The sequence below is a fragment of the Telmatherina bonti genome (assembly GCF_933228915.1).
Source record: "Telmatherina bonti genome assembly, chromosome: 3".
NCBI classification, from domain to species: Eukaryota; Metazoa; Chordata; class Actinopteri; order Atheriniformes; family Telmatherinidae; genus Telmatherina; species Telmatherina bonti.
This window is the reverse complement of record NC_136621.1, coordinates 36,381,045-36,395,550: the sequence shown is the minus strand read 5'-3', so window position 1 is coordinate 36,395,550 and position 14,506 is coordinate 36,381,045. Positions and strand designations below refer to the sequence as shown.

At 38.9% G+C, this 14,506-nt stretch overlaps 1 protein-coding gene across 1 annotated transcript in view; it reads right to left on the bottom strand.

The window, feature by feature from the left end:
* mast1a (microtubule associated serine/threonine kinase 1a) overlaps positions 1–14,506 on the bottom strand; it is a gene marked incomplete at both ends in the record, with an annotated part of 116,637 nt that overhangs the window by 31,462 nt on the left and 70,669 nt on the right. The window contains 6 exons of the mRNA XM_079264581.1: positions 1,645–1,746; positions 1,838–2,047; positions 5,351–5,426; positions 6,381–6,541; positions 13,393–13,465; positions 13,980–14,051. Coding sequence (XP_079120707.1) covers positions 1,645–1,746; positions 1,838–2,047; positions 5,351–5,426; positions 6,381–6,541; positions 13,393–13,465; positions 13,980–14,051 — 694 coding nt within the window. The remainder of the gene's footprint in view (positions 1–1,644; positions 1,747–1,837; positions 2,048–5,350; positions 5,427–6,380; positions 6,542–13,392; positions 13,466–13,979; positions 14,052–14,506) is intronic.

The following is a 14,506-nucleotide window of genomic DNA, read 5'->3' as shown; positions in this document are numbered from 1 at the left end:
AAATTATTCTTAAAAATGATATTGTGTTTGACTGGCGGCGTGTCCAGGGTGTACCCTGCCTCTCGGCCAGTGATTGCTGGGATAGGCTCCAGCTTGGATTGGACTAAGCGGTTAAGAAAACGGATAAATAATGTTTGAATGAACTAATTTCAACAACAAATTCTGTGTATATTAGATTAAAACTATCATTTTCTTTTAATTAAAACACTTGTATTGTATGTAAACTTTGACTCCTGAACCTTTCGAACACCATTATGAACTTGCAAAAAGGCCTAATTTTGTTACGAGTGCAGACTCCCTTCAGGTACTGTCCCAATGCCTGCACTAACGTGGCTGATTAATGTCGTCTTTTCAGTCTGCGTCTCATTACTTCACACTGAACTCGCTGTCCTGCTCTTTATAGCAGTACTGGTTGGTGATATATATGTATTTGCAAAGGGCGCCATTTAACCACGGGTCAGCAAGTCAAAATGATCCTAACAGGTGTTCAAATGAAGAAGTCAAATCTGTAACCCGTCTAGATAAAATCAAGGCAAAGGTACCCTTTAATTCATTTATATTGCGTTTTTCTCCTCTCAGCGCTGTTGTGAAAACATAAGTGAGCTTTCTGCTTTACAGATTTCTTCCTATATGCGGCATGTTAGTAAAGCTTAGGTCGTTGTCCACATTATATATGAGGCAATTCCCAGTTCAGAGCAAATGAAGACTTTTTTATTCATTTAACAACTTGGTTAATTTATTTTTCCCCACAGAGCCTTTAAATGAATAATTTCCTATGAGTAACATTGGCACAGTTCATCTCTGATGTTTACTGTGGAGTAAAAAAAGACATTAATATGAGAGCAGAATATCAATTTGTAGGTTTCACTCTTCTATCAGTCATTTTTAGGATCTATCTACATGACTTTTATCATTTAAAACTTGATTTAAGATTATTTTAACACTGATTATATTTACTGTGGAGTAAAAAAAAGACATTAATATGAGAGGAGAATCAGTGTTTGTAGGTTTCACTCTTCTATTAGTCATTTTTAGGATCTATCTACATGACTTTTATAATTCAGATTATTGTAACGCTTATGACTAGTGTATTTCATAAAATGTGCCACCCAAACGCATGCTACTCGGTTGTATGTTTCATGTTAGAACTGAAATCAGCAGAAATGTGCAATTTAATGTATCAAATTTGAATAAACAGACTTTATCTTAAATATATCTCCAAAGCTTGGTGTTATTAGTAGCTTTACGTGTTATGCATGTTGTTATTTTAATTTTCACTCCTCTTCTTCTTAAATGTCACATCTCATATGTAATTACTGGTAGTAACAGTTTATCAGTAGTACTCTACGGTGGCCTGTAGGGGATGTGGTGGTGCTGGGTTGCATCCAAAAATACTAGTTTTTGATTTCATGGGGTGCGAGTGATGAGTTTTGCTCAGGGCTTCATGTGAGTTCACATTTACCAGCACTGCTTGTCAGTGTGGCCATGTTCAGAAGTCCAACAGATGAAGGAACTGGCCCCTTATTTATGATGGAAAATGCCTCCAGAAATAAATCATGTGATGAGAAATCTGTGTGCAGTCTGTGTTTGGCCTGGATCACCAAAGCACGACTTCAAACCATCATACGGAGGGGAATAACTTACCAAACACTCCAGCAGCCTGGCAGGACGAGATATGATGATGAAGAGCTTTTTGACAAGCTCAGTGACGAAGGTGAGCTCTGAACTCTCTGATCGCTCATACGCCTGATGGAGAAAGACAAAGAGTCGGCTCGAGAGTTGCGGAACCAGAAGACACTTTTCTCTCAGCCTTCTTGACTCGTGTGTCACAACTCACGTCATGCAGCAACCTCTCCAGGTTCTCCTGCAGCTCGCAGAAGTAAACGCTGGTTATGAGCCCCTCGCGGGATTTGGTCAGGCAGTCTCTGGACATCTCAGCTATCTGGTGATGGATGAAGCTGAGGACCCCGTCGGCCAGGGGCAGAACGCTCTCTGGGGAGTAGTTCTGGATGAACTCTGCCAGCCGCTCTTCCATCTGAGCCGTAGCCTTATGGGGACACGATAGAGGACAATGCAACCACCGTCTCAGATATCACTGCAGTTCATCTGAGCTCGTTCTGAATAAATCTGTTGCATCAATAAAACACCATGACATACTGTTTTCAAAACTCATTTGTAAGGGCTTTATTGTTGTTTTCGTTGTTTAGAGCAGACTGGGGGTCCAACATTATTTCCAGTAATTTCCAGATCATTAAAAACAAAAGAAAAATCACACATTTAATTAATAAATTTGGAATTATTATAAGGACTGTCAAATAAACACACAAATTGTGAAATTGTCGTGTTCATTTTTGCATAAAACAATGAAGTTGTTATTTGTACCATAAAAACAACATGAATATGGTATTATGTCTGCGAGAGAAGCTTATTTTGAGCACGTATAGGTGCTTTGTCTTTAAATTAATACATCTTTTTATCATCAGATGTCCAGATTACTAGTGCTATTATAAAAAAATGAATTATGCATTATTTTGGCTAAAAATACTCTGATTTTTCAGCATATAGATGCTTTGTCTCAGCTAGTAGCATAATCCAAAAACCACTTTCTCCTCGTTTTTATGGTGATTCTGATAGTTTCAGCCTTAAACCTTCATTACTTCCCGATGCTGCTTTCTTGCAGTGAATGATGACGATGCATCCTGTGCTTGTTTTTGTTTGTTTTACTAAGATGTTTATGATCTTTGCACCGCAACTAAAATTCTCAATTGAAATTAAATAAATATTGGGTGTGTCTAAATTCACAAAACACAACCAAACAAACAACAATAACAAAAAAAAACAACAACTCAGGAACTTTGAAGCTGTCCAGGTCTGGATATCTAAATAAATACAAAATAACTGTTCAGATATTGCTATACCACATCACCAGCTCAGAGTACAATGATCCAACCTCCTCATCTTCACCTTCATCCATGATGTCAAATCATGCTGCATTCACTGTACCTCGGCACAATTCAACTATTTTTGCTGTTGCTTTTTTGTTTTGCTACTAATAATAGTTGTTTTAAAGTTTGATTATTGTAAGAGGGAAATGATTTTATTTTTCTCCAACAGGTTTTATCATTTATATCTGGAAAAGGACATTTTTACCTGTTTCAGGATTGTTCATTGATTCATGAAACAAAGATAAAAAAGTATTTCTGATCAAAGCATAGTTCATAACTTAAGCCTCTAAAAACTTCAACATGTTTCTATTTTAAACATGTAAAACTTATCTAAGTAGGTTATTTTCTGTGTGCTGCCATGTTGTAATAATCTCCCTGAAGTCATTTGTGTCCAAAATAAATTTGTAGAGTCATGCAAAGCTGCTCACATATTTTAAAATAGACGCACCCTGCGGGGCGGGATGGGGCTGAGTGGCTCCTTCTATCCCTCTAAATCTGTTGTAATGTACACAAAGGAGTGTGTACAAGGCTGCAACAAACAGCTGTTGTACTACATCTCTGTGGTATATTAACCAAAATTTATTTAATTAATAAGTGTTTCTTAAATGTGTACTGACATGTCACAACAGACCACAGATAGGTGTAAATTGTGTACATGCCTTTCATATGTTTTATATAGAGGAATTACACTCTTTGGATTTGTAAAAATATGTCATTTTAAAAACATAAATCAGAATCATTTTGTCGGTTTTAATCTTTATTTGGAGTTTAAATTTCTTTTTTTTATTTTTCATTTTAATTCATTTTATATCTTTAAATACGGGTAAATATCTATATATCTATATCTATATCTCCATATCTCTATCTATATCTCTATATCTCTATATATATCTGTATCTCTCTCTCTACCGTGCATTATTTTTGTATGTACACACATCAGTGTAATATCACTCCGAGCATCACCATAGCAACGCGTTAATCAAGTGATTCTGGCTTTTAACAGGCGAATTAGAGAAACGCGCTGTAGCTTGACAACGGTTGTTTGGCATGTAAAAGACATCAAGGCCAACATAAAATAGTTAATTTTCTTTCCCATATTTATCAAGTTTTATACAAAGAAATAAACATTGCTTACAAAATGCTTACCTAGTGGGATTTGATATTAAACAACTGGGATCCATAATTTACACGATATTAATGCTGTGCATTGTGGTGTTGCAAGGTGCACCGTGTCGTGCATTAAAACTGTGGAATGCACGGCTCATCGTTCCTAAAGTCTGTCTGGTAAACAAAGTCTTTGTAAAGAGGCGGATTTCATCTGATGTGGCTCATTCATCAGCAGTAAAACTGGCTATTACATATGTTAAAACTAGCTATACTACTTATACTTCACTTCACTGTTAGTACTTGAAATAAAAAAAAAAAACTGCAGTAGTTTCTTTGGAAGAAGATGAAGGAGTATGAAGGATTCCCTCTGGCTGTAGTCTGTCTGTCTTTAAATAATCTTAGACTCCAGTTTGTTCCAGAAATCTGTTTCAGGTTTAAACTAATTCTGCTCTTTTGTTTTGTCATGACGGTGAGAAAATAGTAGTTTAAAAAAAACAAAAAACAAATACACACACACCCCGCAGACATGTGGGAAGCCTGGTGTTTTTGGACACCTGCCTCTACTGTGATAAACATAAAATATTTCACTCTTACCAACCGAGTGTGACGCATGAAGTCAGGCTTAAAGGTACTGGGTTACAGTTAGATAATAAACAGGCCCAAGGCAGTATATGACCTAATTGGGTTTTACTGGTCAATTATGTTTTATTATTTCACCTAAAGACAAGTAGAGACATTCCACACATCACGTATCAAATTATAAAATAGTCTCAAGGTTGTCGGCGCAACCCCAACATTACCAGTTTGACCAGTGCTATAAGCTATAGAAATATCAAGCATCCATAATTGTTACTACATTTCTAAATATTAGCTCCACCATTTGTTAAAAATCACTGATTATTGCTATTATTGTCCAAAGTAAATGAATTCAGATGCATTTTTCATTAAGAAATTTCCTTGTGGTGGAAATTAAAAAATTGTCTTTGACTTTCCTCATTACAAATCAGAGGTAAAAAAAAAAAACAGAGGTAGTCTGGCTTTGTTTGCCTCTAAATGTGTTTTAGGAAGAGTTTCTTTCTTTTTCCTGAGATTGTTTACTAGTTATTTTTCTTTATATGAACTTTGCTTGCAGCACAAATGAATCATCAGCTGCATTCTTTTTAAAATGATGGCAGCAAGTAATGAGTTACTTCAAACAAAACAAAACAAAAATGTTGATAAGACAGGGTCATTGTGCTCTGTTTTTCTGCATGTATGAGTGTAGTTTATGCTTGTGTAATTGTTTGTGTGAGCCTGACCTTGGGGAAGCGCTCCTTGTAGACATGGTTCATCATTACTATTTCATTGTCATAGCAGGATGGAGAGCGCCCCGGGCTGAGGGGAGACAAATACAGAGACCAGGAGTGTATTATGCAGCTCCAGCAGAAAACAAAAGGTAGGACTGAGCTAAACTGAGTGAAGGCATTCAGTTGAGATGAGGTAATTCTCTGTTTGTCAGCTTAAAAAAGAAACAAGCCACTGCATCCCTCATCACCATCCTGCTTGCACATGATGCTAATTGATGGGAAATTCGGTGCTCTCTGTTTCTCCACTGCATGCAGCATCTTCCTGCATGTTGAACATCTCCTCTCCCAGCATGACACAGATGTCAGAAACAAACATTTGCATTAAAATCATCCAGCATGGGTGCTTTGAGACACGCAAGGAAACATCATCGTGATAACGCAGCTCAAAAACATCTTTTATTTCATAGCAACTCATACTGTGCTCACGTATCTCCTCATAAAAAGGAAAATAGTGCCTGAAAAGATGGGTGCAAGCAAACACACTACTGTTTACCCTCAGAGAACATTGTTCTGATGTGAATGGTGATAATGACACATATCAAGGTACACAATAAATGTAGCGCTGAAGCAGCAAGATGATATCTAGGCCAGGGACTGCTGAAGAGCTTTATATGAAGACCGCATACTGATAAGCACTCATCTGTCTTGCGTAGTCAGAACATGTTGCACCTTTTCGGGGGGGGGGGTCTGTATTTGAGTGGCATTTTTTTAAATTCTCATGAACTTTTTCATAAATTTACTCAAAAATTATGTGATAAATAATAATAAAAAAAAAAGTCAAGTAATAGCTGCAGGTTGACAATGGGAGCTGCTACATTTCTATTGTTCCTGTTAATCTAATGGAAGAATTGAATAAAAATGCATTAGTTTTTACTCAGTTCTTTAAAAACAAAAATGCATTCAATTATACACACAATGCCCGGTATAGGATATTCTTCATTTGTTTCCTTAGTCTCTCATCCATGACCTGCAGCTTTTTCACCTGAGGCTTCGGGAGCGAGGGCGGACATGTGGCGAGCGTCGCCCCCCGTCATCGTCTGTGATGCTCTCTGTGCTGCCAAAGTGCTTGGACAGGAAGTGCAGCTCATCCATGGTTGGCTGGAAGGGCAGTTGGTGCAGACGCTCCTGAGACGAGCTGGATGACTGAACAGAGACCAAAGAGTGGAGGTTAAAGAAATGACCTGCTCTTTGTTTGATTTTCTTTTCTTCAAAGCCTTTATAGGAGCAGAAACATCAATCGTTCAGAAATAGATACCCAGTGATGAAGAAGAGAAGAGAAGAGAAGGGAAGAGAAGAGAAGAGAAGAGAAGAGAAGAGAAGAGAAGAGAAGAGAAGAGAAGAGAAGAGAAGAGAAGAAAGCACAAGGTGTACTATTACACGAGTGGGTAGAAAGAACTGAAACAAAGAAGCAACTAAGTTAAGAGAACAAGGAGTAAAAGAGAGAGGTGGTGAAACATGGAAAAATACCCAGAAGGGGTTTGTGTAGGAGGACAAAACAGAATAATGTGAACTGAAAAACAGAGAAAAAATACTGCAGGGCACGAAGGAGTCACTCAAAGTAAAAGTTGACTACTGCTTTAAGTGTTTGATGTCACAGGGGGGCTGATGGTAGCGCAGTTCGGTCTTAAACAAAAGACTTTTCTTCAGCACAGGAGTGGAGAAATGGCTTGGATCAATGGAAGGCTTAATGAACCCATCTCCCAACGGGACGCCGCGGTGGGCTTTAGCCACACAATGATTTCTGCTATAAAAATCCATTAGAAACTCCATTCAGGTCTGAGCCACCTGCGAGCTGCAGAGAGGCGCTGCTACGACGGTGCTGTGAATGCAGCCAGTCCAGTCAATGGAATCAGATGTGAAGCTCCTCAGATGCGGAGAAGAAATGAGCTAAATGTGACGCGATCTGATGCCCTTTTATTTTGTCAAGCAGTTCCACAGAGCATTTCTGACCACTTGATTGATTTCCGATAATCCCCCACTTGTTATTTTGAAACCCAGAGTAAAGATGGAAAAAAAGGGAACAGACTGACTTATCGTTCTGCTTTGGTTTTTCCTCTTTAATTACGATGTTTTAATGAAACACACTGATCACACAACAACACTGATAATCACTGGAAACTAGGGATGGGATTTGATTTTTGACACCACTCAAGAAAACCTGAATGAAGGCAGCGGCCTCCCACTGGCAGGATAATGCGCCACTCTGCACAGCAACGTGCGTCAGGAACACAACAAAGAACCAGAGGTCTTTTTTTTCCACACTAAAGCTCCCAAACGCTGCGCACCAAACCAGGAGGTCGTCCTGGTAACTAACAGGAAGCGAAGAGCGAGACGCCAGATGCCATTCTGTCATGTTAGGACTAGAGACCAGAACAAAAACCAGACCAGATACCAGAACAGAGACCAGATGTGATACCAGACTAGAGCCGAGAACACAGATCAGGCCATAAACCAGTTCAGATACCAGACCAAAGACCAGACCAGAGGCCAGGCCAGAGACCAGATATCAGACTAGAGTCCAGACCAGAGATCAGAACAGAGACCAGACCAAAAACTAGGTCAGAGGCCAGGCCAGATACCAGACCAGAGACCAGACCAAAGGCCAGGCCAGATACCAGACCAGATACCAGACTAGAGTCCAGACCAAAGACCATGCCAGAGACCAGACCAGAGATCAGGCCAAAGACCAGGCCAGATACCAGACCAGAGGCCAGACTAGAGTCCAGACCAAAGACCATGCCAGAGACCAGACCAGAGATCAGGCCAAAGACCAGGCCAGATACCAGACCAGAGGCCAGACTAGAGTCCACACCAAAGACCAGGCCAGAGACCAGCCATGATACCAGACTAGAATCTGGAACCGAGACCGGGCCATAGACCAGGTAAGATACCAGACTAGAGTCCAGACCAGAGTTTAGATGAAACATGAAGAAGCAGCATTTAGCTGCCAACAAGTGGAACAAACTGCCAGCAGAGATTAAACATGTCACCACATGTCAACCCTTTTAAATCCAGATGAAACCATTTCTGTCCTCATGTGGATGCATGAAATCTGCACGGTGATTTGTAACTCAAACAGACTACTGCTTACTTTTAATTGTATGATTTTTTAACATGATTATATGATGAATTTTATGCAAACTTTTAATCATGTTAATAATTTAATGATTTGAAATGTGCAATACAAATAAACCTGCTTTGCTCTGGTGTCTTCCAGATGTAGGAGTACTTTCAATACCAGATATAACATAATGTAAGTAAAACTATTATTATTATTATAATTATATCTTTTTTAGTACATGTAAACATTTAATGAAAACACATGTTATTTACTTTAGTTTTAGTAGTTAACATGAGTCAATTTACACTGACTTTAATCATGGCTGGAAACAAATAACATCTGAATATTTCCATATTTAAAAAGGTCTTTCTCATTGATTTGTTATAAAACTGCCTTGTTGCCAAATATTCTGCAGTTTTTATAACATTTGATGCTTCTCTACTTTTTACTTTCAGCTGTTTAGGTTTCACTGCTGTTGCAGCTTTTTAGTTCAACTAAATGTTAGTTTTATTTCCATAAAAAACAAGTTCAAAACACACTTCTCTAATCTTCTCTGCTCAGTATGCAAACATCCTACAGGAACTAATCAAGCGAGCAATGGCCCATGTAAGACGCAGCAGAGCAGTGAGAACTGGGAGGGCTGGAAGAGAGGTGTGGTGGAGGAGAATGGAGAGACAGAACACCCTTTTCATCTATCAGTTCAGTGTGCATGTGTGTTACTGTGTCTTTATATTTGCAGCTGGGAGGGTGGGGGTCACATTAGAGGTGGTCAATTATAAAAATCATGTGTGAAAAGCAGGAAAGATGCAGAGGAAGTGACTTTGTTCAGGAGGTTGCAGAAATGCACAGGAAGTGGATTATGAGTCAACACCTTCACCTGAGCATCATGCACATTAAGGCCCATTTCCCAAATGGACAATTTACCAAATGGGGCTTGGAAATGTTCATTTCTCAGATCAGTCTCCTCTGTTCCAAACGTCTTCCTTCCCAGAAAAACAGCTTTTCTCAGAACATTGTTATTTCCTCTCCGCCTGCTTCACTCAGCATTTTCATTTTTCCCTGCTACAGTTTTTTATTCTGGACTTTTTCTTCAGAAGGCCAAGTTGCAGATAAACCAGGTCGATTATATCTTAGCAACTGATTAGTTATTTTTAGTTCAGGTTTCAGACGCAGGTTCTTACGACTCAAAAGCTTTTAAATAATCGCCTGAGACTCAAAACAGCGAGTTCAAAGTCAAAGAAGCCAGGGGAGTGTGTGTGTGTGTGTGTGTGTGTTTGGATGTGCATGGCATTTAGCTGCAACTGTGCCGTGTAATCATTTCAAAGCGAAACGCAACTGAAGCAGCGTATGAAACTTCAGGACACGGATCTACCGCCATCGCTGATTTTATGTATTACAATATATGCTAATGAATTCTTTGAAATAATTCATATTCATAAAAAAGATTTTTAAAAAAACAAAAAACAAACCCAACTCTCGAGTTTTAAAATAGCAAAAGAAAATCTACATTTATATGTTAATACCCTGCAGTTTCTCCCAAACTGGAAATGATTCCAGTAAGTGTTCGTTTCCACGCCATGGTGAGGGCAGAGACTTCCTCCTGGAGGGTAGCTTGATAGCCACAAGTTTTGTGTTACAAGGACACACTTAGTCAGCTGTGTTCTGCATTGAGGGGGTAAATTACAGAAACTGCAGAAGTAATGACACTCAGTCTTTTAAGGCTCAGTCAAGTGAGTATTTTAGAAGAAACACACTCTCTTGTTCTTCTTTTATATCATCATCACAAAGATTTTAAGACACTTTGACCTTTAAATGAACAAACAGTGAGCTTAATTAAATAAACTTTGAGACTGTGGTCCACCTGCATCTAAAGGATAAGCAACATTCCTGTAATGGACATGGAGTGCAGGAAGGCACCGGTGGGTCCTTGGCTAAAAGCATTACCGACTAACTGCAGAATAAAGCCATTACTTCCACCCTCAGGCGGGTTTCTCATCATCCACATCCTCATTCATTCATGTCAAACATCTTTCATGATGGCTGGGATCTAAAATAACCATAAAAACCAATACAATGGCCAGATTAGTCCAAAATTCACCCATGGCTTGAAAATGATCGTAATCTTACTCTGTAAGACTTTAAATATCTGGGAAGTAAAGTAGATGTAGAGTACAGTGCTTTTCTACCTCAATGGGATCAGTTGGATACATTTAGCAGATGTAGCAGAGCTTTTATTGCTTTATTCATGCCTTGTAGTCACCAGCAATCGCGTTTCTACGGCTCTACATTCATGTTCACTAAGACCTGAAGTGTCTGTCAAAAAGGCAGAAAGCTGCAAAATAAACATTTATGAGAAATGCACCTTCAGCGTCTACTAAATAAAAACAAATCCCAGCAGCAACTTTAAGATATGCAGGTATTATGCTATTTTCAAAACTAAATGTAAAGTATCTGGAGATTACTTTTGCTGGGAAATGGAGCACTTAAGCCCTTCACTAAACAACATACAACCCATTTTACTATCAAATATTTTCTGGAAAGAAAGTGGATTTAAGTCTAATTATAGGTGCAATTTCATCCCTTGTCTTTTAAAGGTTTAATATCATAAATACTTGGTTTGATCAAATAAACCGAAAACAATGTTCACGTTTCATCACTGAACAGGAAGGTATCTCACCAAAGAGCATCTAATATCAATCATACACAAGTTTGCAACTTAACTACCTTCCTGAAAACATTAATACCTTAACAAAGTAGTTCCCACACTGGGGGTGGGCCCTCTAGATGGGGGCAGCAAGGCTTCATAAAACTTGGGAGTTGTGGCACTGGACAAATTTGTAAAAGTACCAATGGGAAATTATGATTAATCAACAAGAGAGACTTTAAGCATTAAAACAAGAGAAGAAAATGTGATGGAGCATATCTGTCCTTGCTTGATCAGGGTTTAAAACGTTTCACACTAAAGCAGAAGAATGAATAACAATACTGACACATTTTTAACTATAGTTAAAATGCAGAAAAGGTTTGGGAACCATTGTCTTAACATATATCAGCGCTATGGTCCTGGTGACAGCAAGTGCCATGTTTGACACATTTATCTGATAAATGGACAGGTAGTTGAGGTGGTGCATCAGTACAAGTACTTGGGAACAGTACTGGACAGTAAATTAACATTCGACACCCAGGTTGATGCTGTCTGTAGTAAAGCTCACCAGAAAATGCACTTCCTTCGTAAATTGAGATTTTTTAATGTCAATGTTTTTATGAAAATGTTTTATTCCTGTTTTGTGGAGTCAACTCTTACCTTTGCTTTTCTTTGCTGGTTTGGCATGTTAAATCTTAAAAATCAAAACCGCTTACAAAGCATAGTTAAAGAGTGCAGTAAAATTACTGGCTGTCATTTAAGTGATTTGTGGGATCTTTACAAATGCAGGGCTGTATGCAAGGCAAAGAAAATCCTTGCAGATCCTGCCCATCCTCTGCACAGGCAGTTTCAGCCATTGCGCTCAGGCAGGAGATATTGCGTGCCTAAGTTTAAAACCAATAGAGTCAGAAACTCCTTCATCCCAAGAGCCATTGGATTTTTAAATGAATCATAGTTGTTAATTTGCTACTTTTGGCGTCGCTTCATGTGCTGTGATGTTCTCATCTTACCGTGTTTCCACTGTTATTTAACTTGCCTTTTATTATTTTATTATTTTTATTGTTTGTTGTTGTTGACTGATTGCACTTTTATGCTACTGGCTGCACACAAATTGCCCTACGGGGACCTAATAAAGTATTGAAATTGAATTATCTCCATTCCAACCATAGACCCTATATGGAAGATGGATGGAGTAAAAAGGTAAAAAGTGAAGCCTATGTGGAGGTGCAAAAAACTGCAGTTCCCCCATCATCCACTAGGGCCTCCAAAACAGAGCAAATCCCCATAGACTCCCATGTTAAAAAGACCAACGTCACAGTAGAAATAAACATGTTTACAGTAGAAATAAACATGTTTACAGCAGAAATAAACACGTTTACAGCCTGGTAACAAAAATCCATTTTAAGTTTAACAGATTTAGGTTACCTTCATGACAACTGTAAGGGGATTGATCTAACTCCTCCATTTAGGAGTAATTTCATATCCAAATTTTGCATATTTAGGGGCGTGTCCTTTTGACTGACAAGTAGCCAACATTCCGCTTCAAAAAGGAGGACTGTAGAACATCGGTGTTTTTTAGCTGGTTAACAACGTGACTTAGCTTTAGTCTGCTTACCACCGTTAGCTGGTTAGCTCCTGTTAGCTCTTAGCTACATGCAGATCGGAGTTTGCTAGATGTCAATCATCCACGACATGCTACTACCTATTTTTGTATTTTCTGGGAGAGACAAAACGCGTGACACTGGCAAGATGGCGACAGTAGGAACCGATCACCGAGCTTCAATTCAGCTCTTCAGAAACCTACGGGTGACGTCATGGAGGTTCTGTCCATCTTTTATATATAGTTTATGATTCACATTATTTTCAACCTCAGTCAGAATAAGACAAACATTCTGATGATGCCTTAGTTTAAACTCATGGTTTCGGTATTTTCTGTAAAATTAATCCTTCACATGAAACATGAAGTTGCTTTTGCTTAGCACTTTACTACAACTCATATTTTTCAGATAATAACCGTCCCAGCCTGAGTACATTTACATATCAATATCTACCCCGTTACAGCACCACCTAGTGGTAACAGCGAGTTAGTATAATGTCCACTCCCAGTAGTGTTAGCTGGGAGTGTTGCAAACATGTTGTTCTGTGATAATTTATGCTTTATGGCAGCTTATTCATAGAGTAAAATCCCTGAAGGCCACCGAGGTGCGAAGGCAATTTAGGCGATGCTTCCAACCAAAAGTGAATTTTAAGTGAAAGGACTAAATGAAGTTAGTTAAGGTGTAAACCTACTGTTGAACTGGGTGTGTTGGTGCCATATCCTGAAGAAGGCAGAGAGGCCAAAGACCACCTTCGACCATCAGCCCTGAACAAAGAAATAAAAATGGAGCAAAATTAGAACACGTTAGACCCAAAGAGACAGAACACCGTAATTCTCTTTACTTTGCAGTTCTATTTAAAATATGCTTCAAACTGCAGGTTATGGTTGTACTGGAGCAATTCCAGCACCTTCACTTTCTTTCAGTCCTATTACATTTTGCTCTTGTTATTCTTCTCCTCCCTGAGGCCTCTTCCAACCATCCCAGTGTCTGACACTTTCTCAGAGTGAGTGATGAGGTGCAAAGTCCTGGCACCTCGCCTGATTCAAACTGTGTCAGCCTGCTGTCATGCCTCTGTCACACAGTCATGGTGGGAGCAAGCCAGGACAAAGGCAGGTTTCTTTTTGAATATGTATGTGTGACTGAGTGGGTGTGTTCCCTGAAGAGTTTCATGGCATATTTGTGATAAAAAAAAAAAAAACAATTTCACAGAGCTACTTTTCACTGTTGGTGCACCAGTGCATGTGTGACTTTAAGGCTGTGAAGACGAAGGATGCCCACCTTCGAGAAGATGCAAAGGAGAAGTGGGCAGGTCCGCTTGGTGAGAAGTTGCGCGGGCTGTCCAGTGGACTGCTTCCTGTTAACATACACGTGGAACGATGAGAGCATCATTAATTATCAGGGCAGAAAAAACAGTGAAAGAGTCAGCATTGGTTTAATGCAGGTCATTAACGTCCACAATCAATTGACTGCAGGCACAGAAATGTCAATGTTTGTGCATAAAAATCACTGTCAGAGTATATGTAAACAATAACAGTGTTTATTGACTGTTGCACCACCTTTCAGGACACCTACAGAGAATGTGCAGCTCAGCCATGATCCATCTGCTTACAGCTCATAGAACAGAATGTCAGTGAGCAGATTTTCACTCTTTGTGTCTGGAAAATACAAGGGATTGTCTGCACACTTAAACGCAGCAAAACACAGTTTTTTGTTTTTTTAAAAAAAAAGGAACATACACTTATTTCTGACAAATCATTTAAAAGTTGATCTTTTTTCTGTTGTGTAACCTTGATGACTAATAGTTG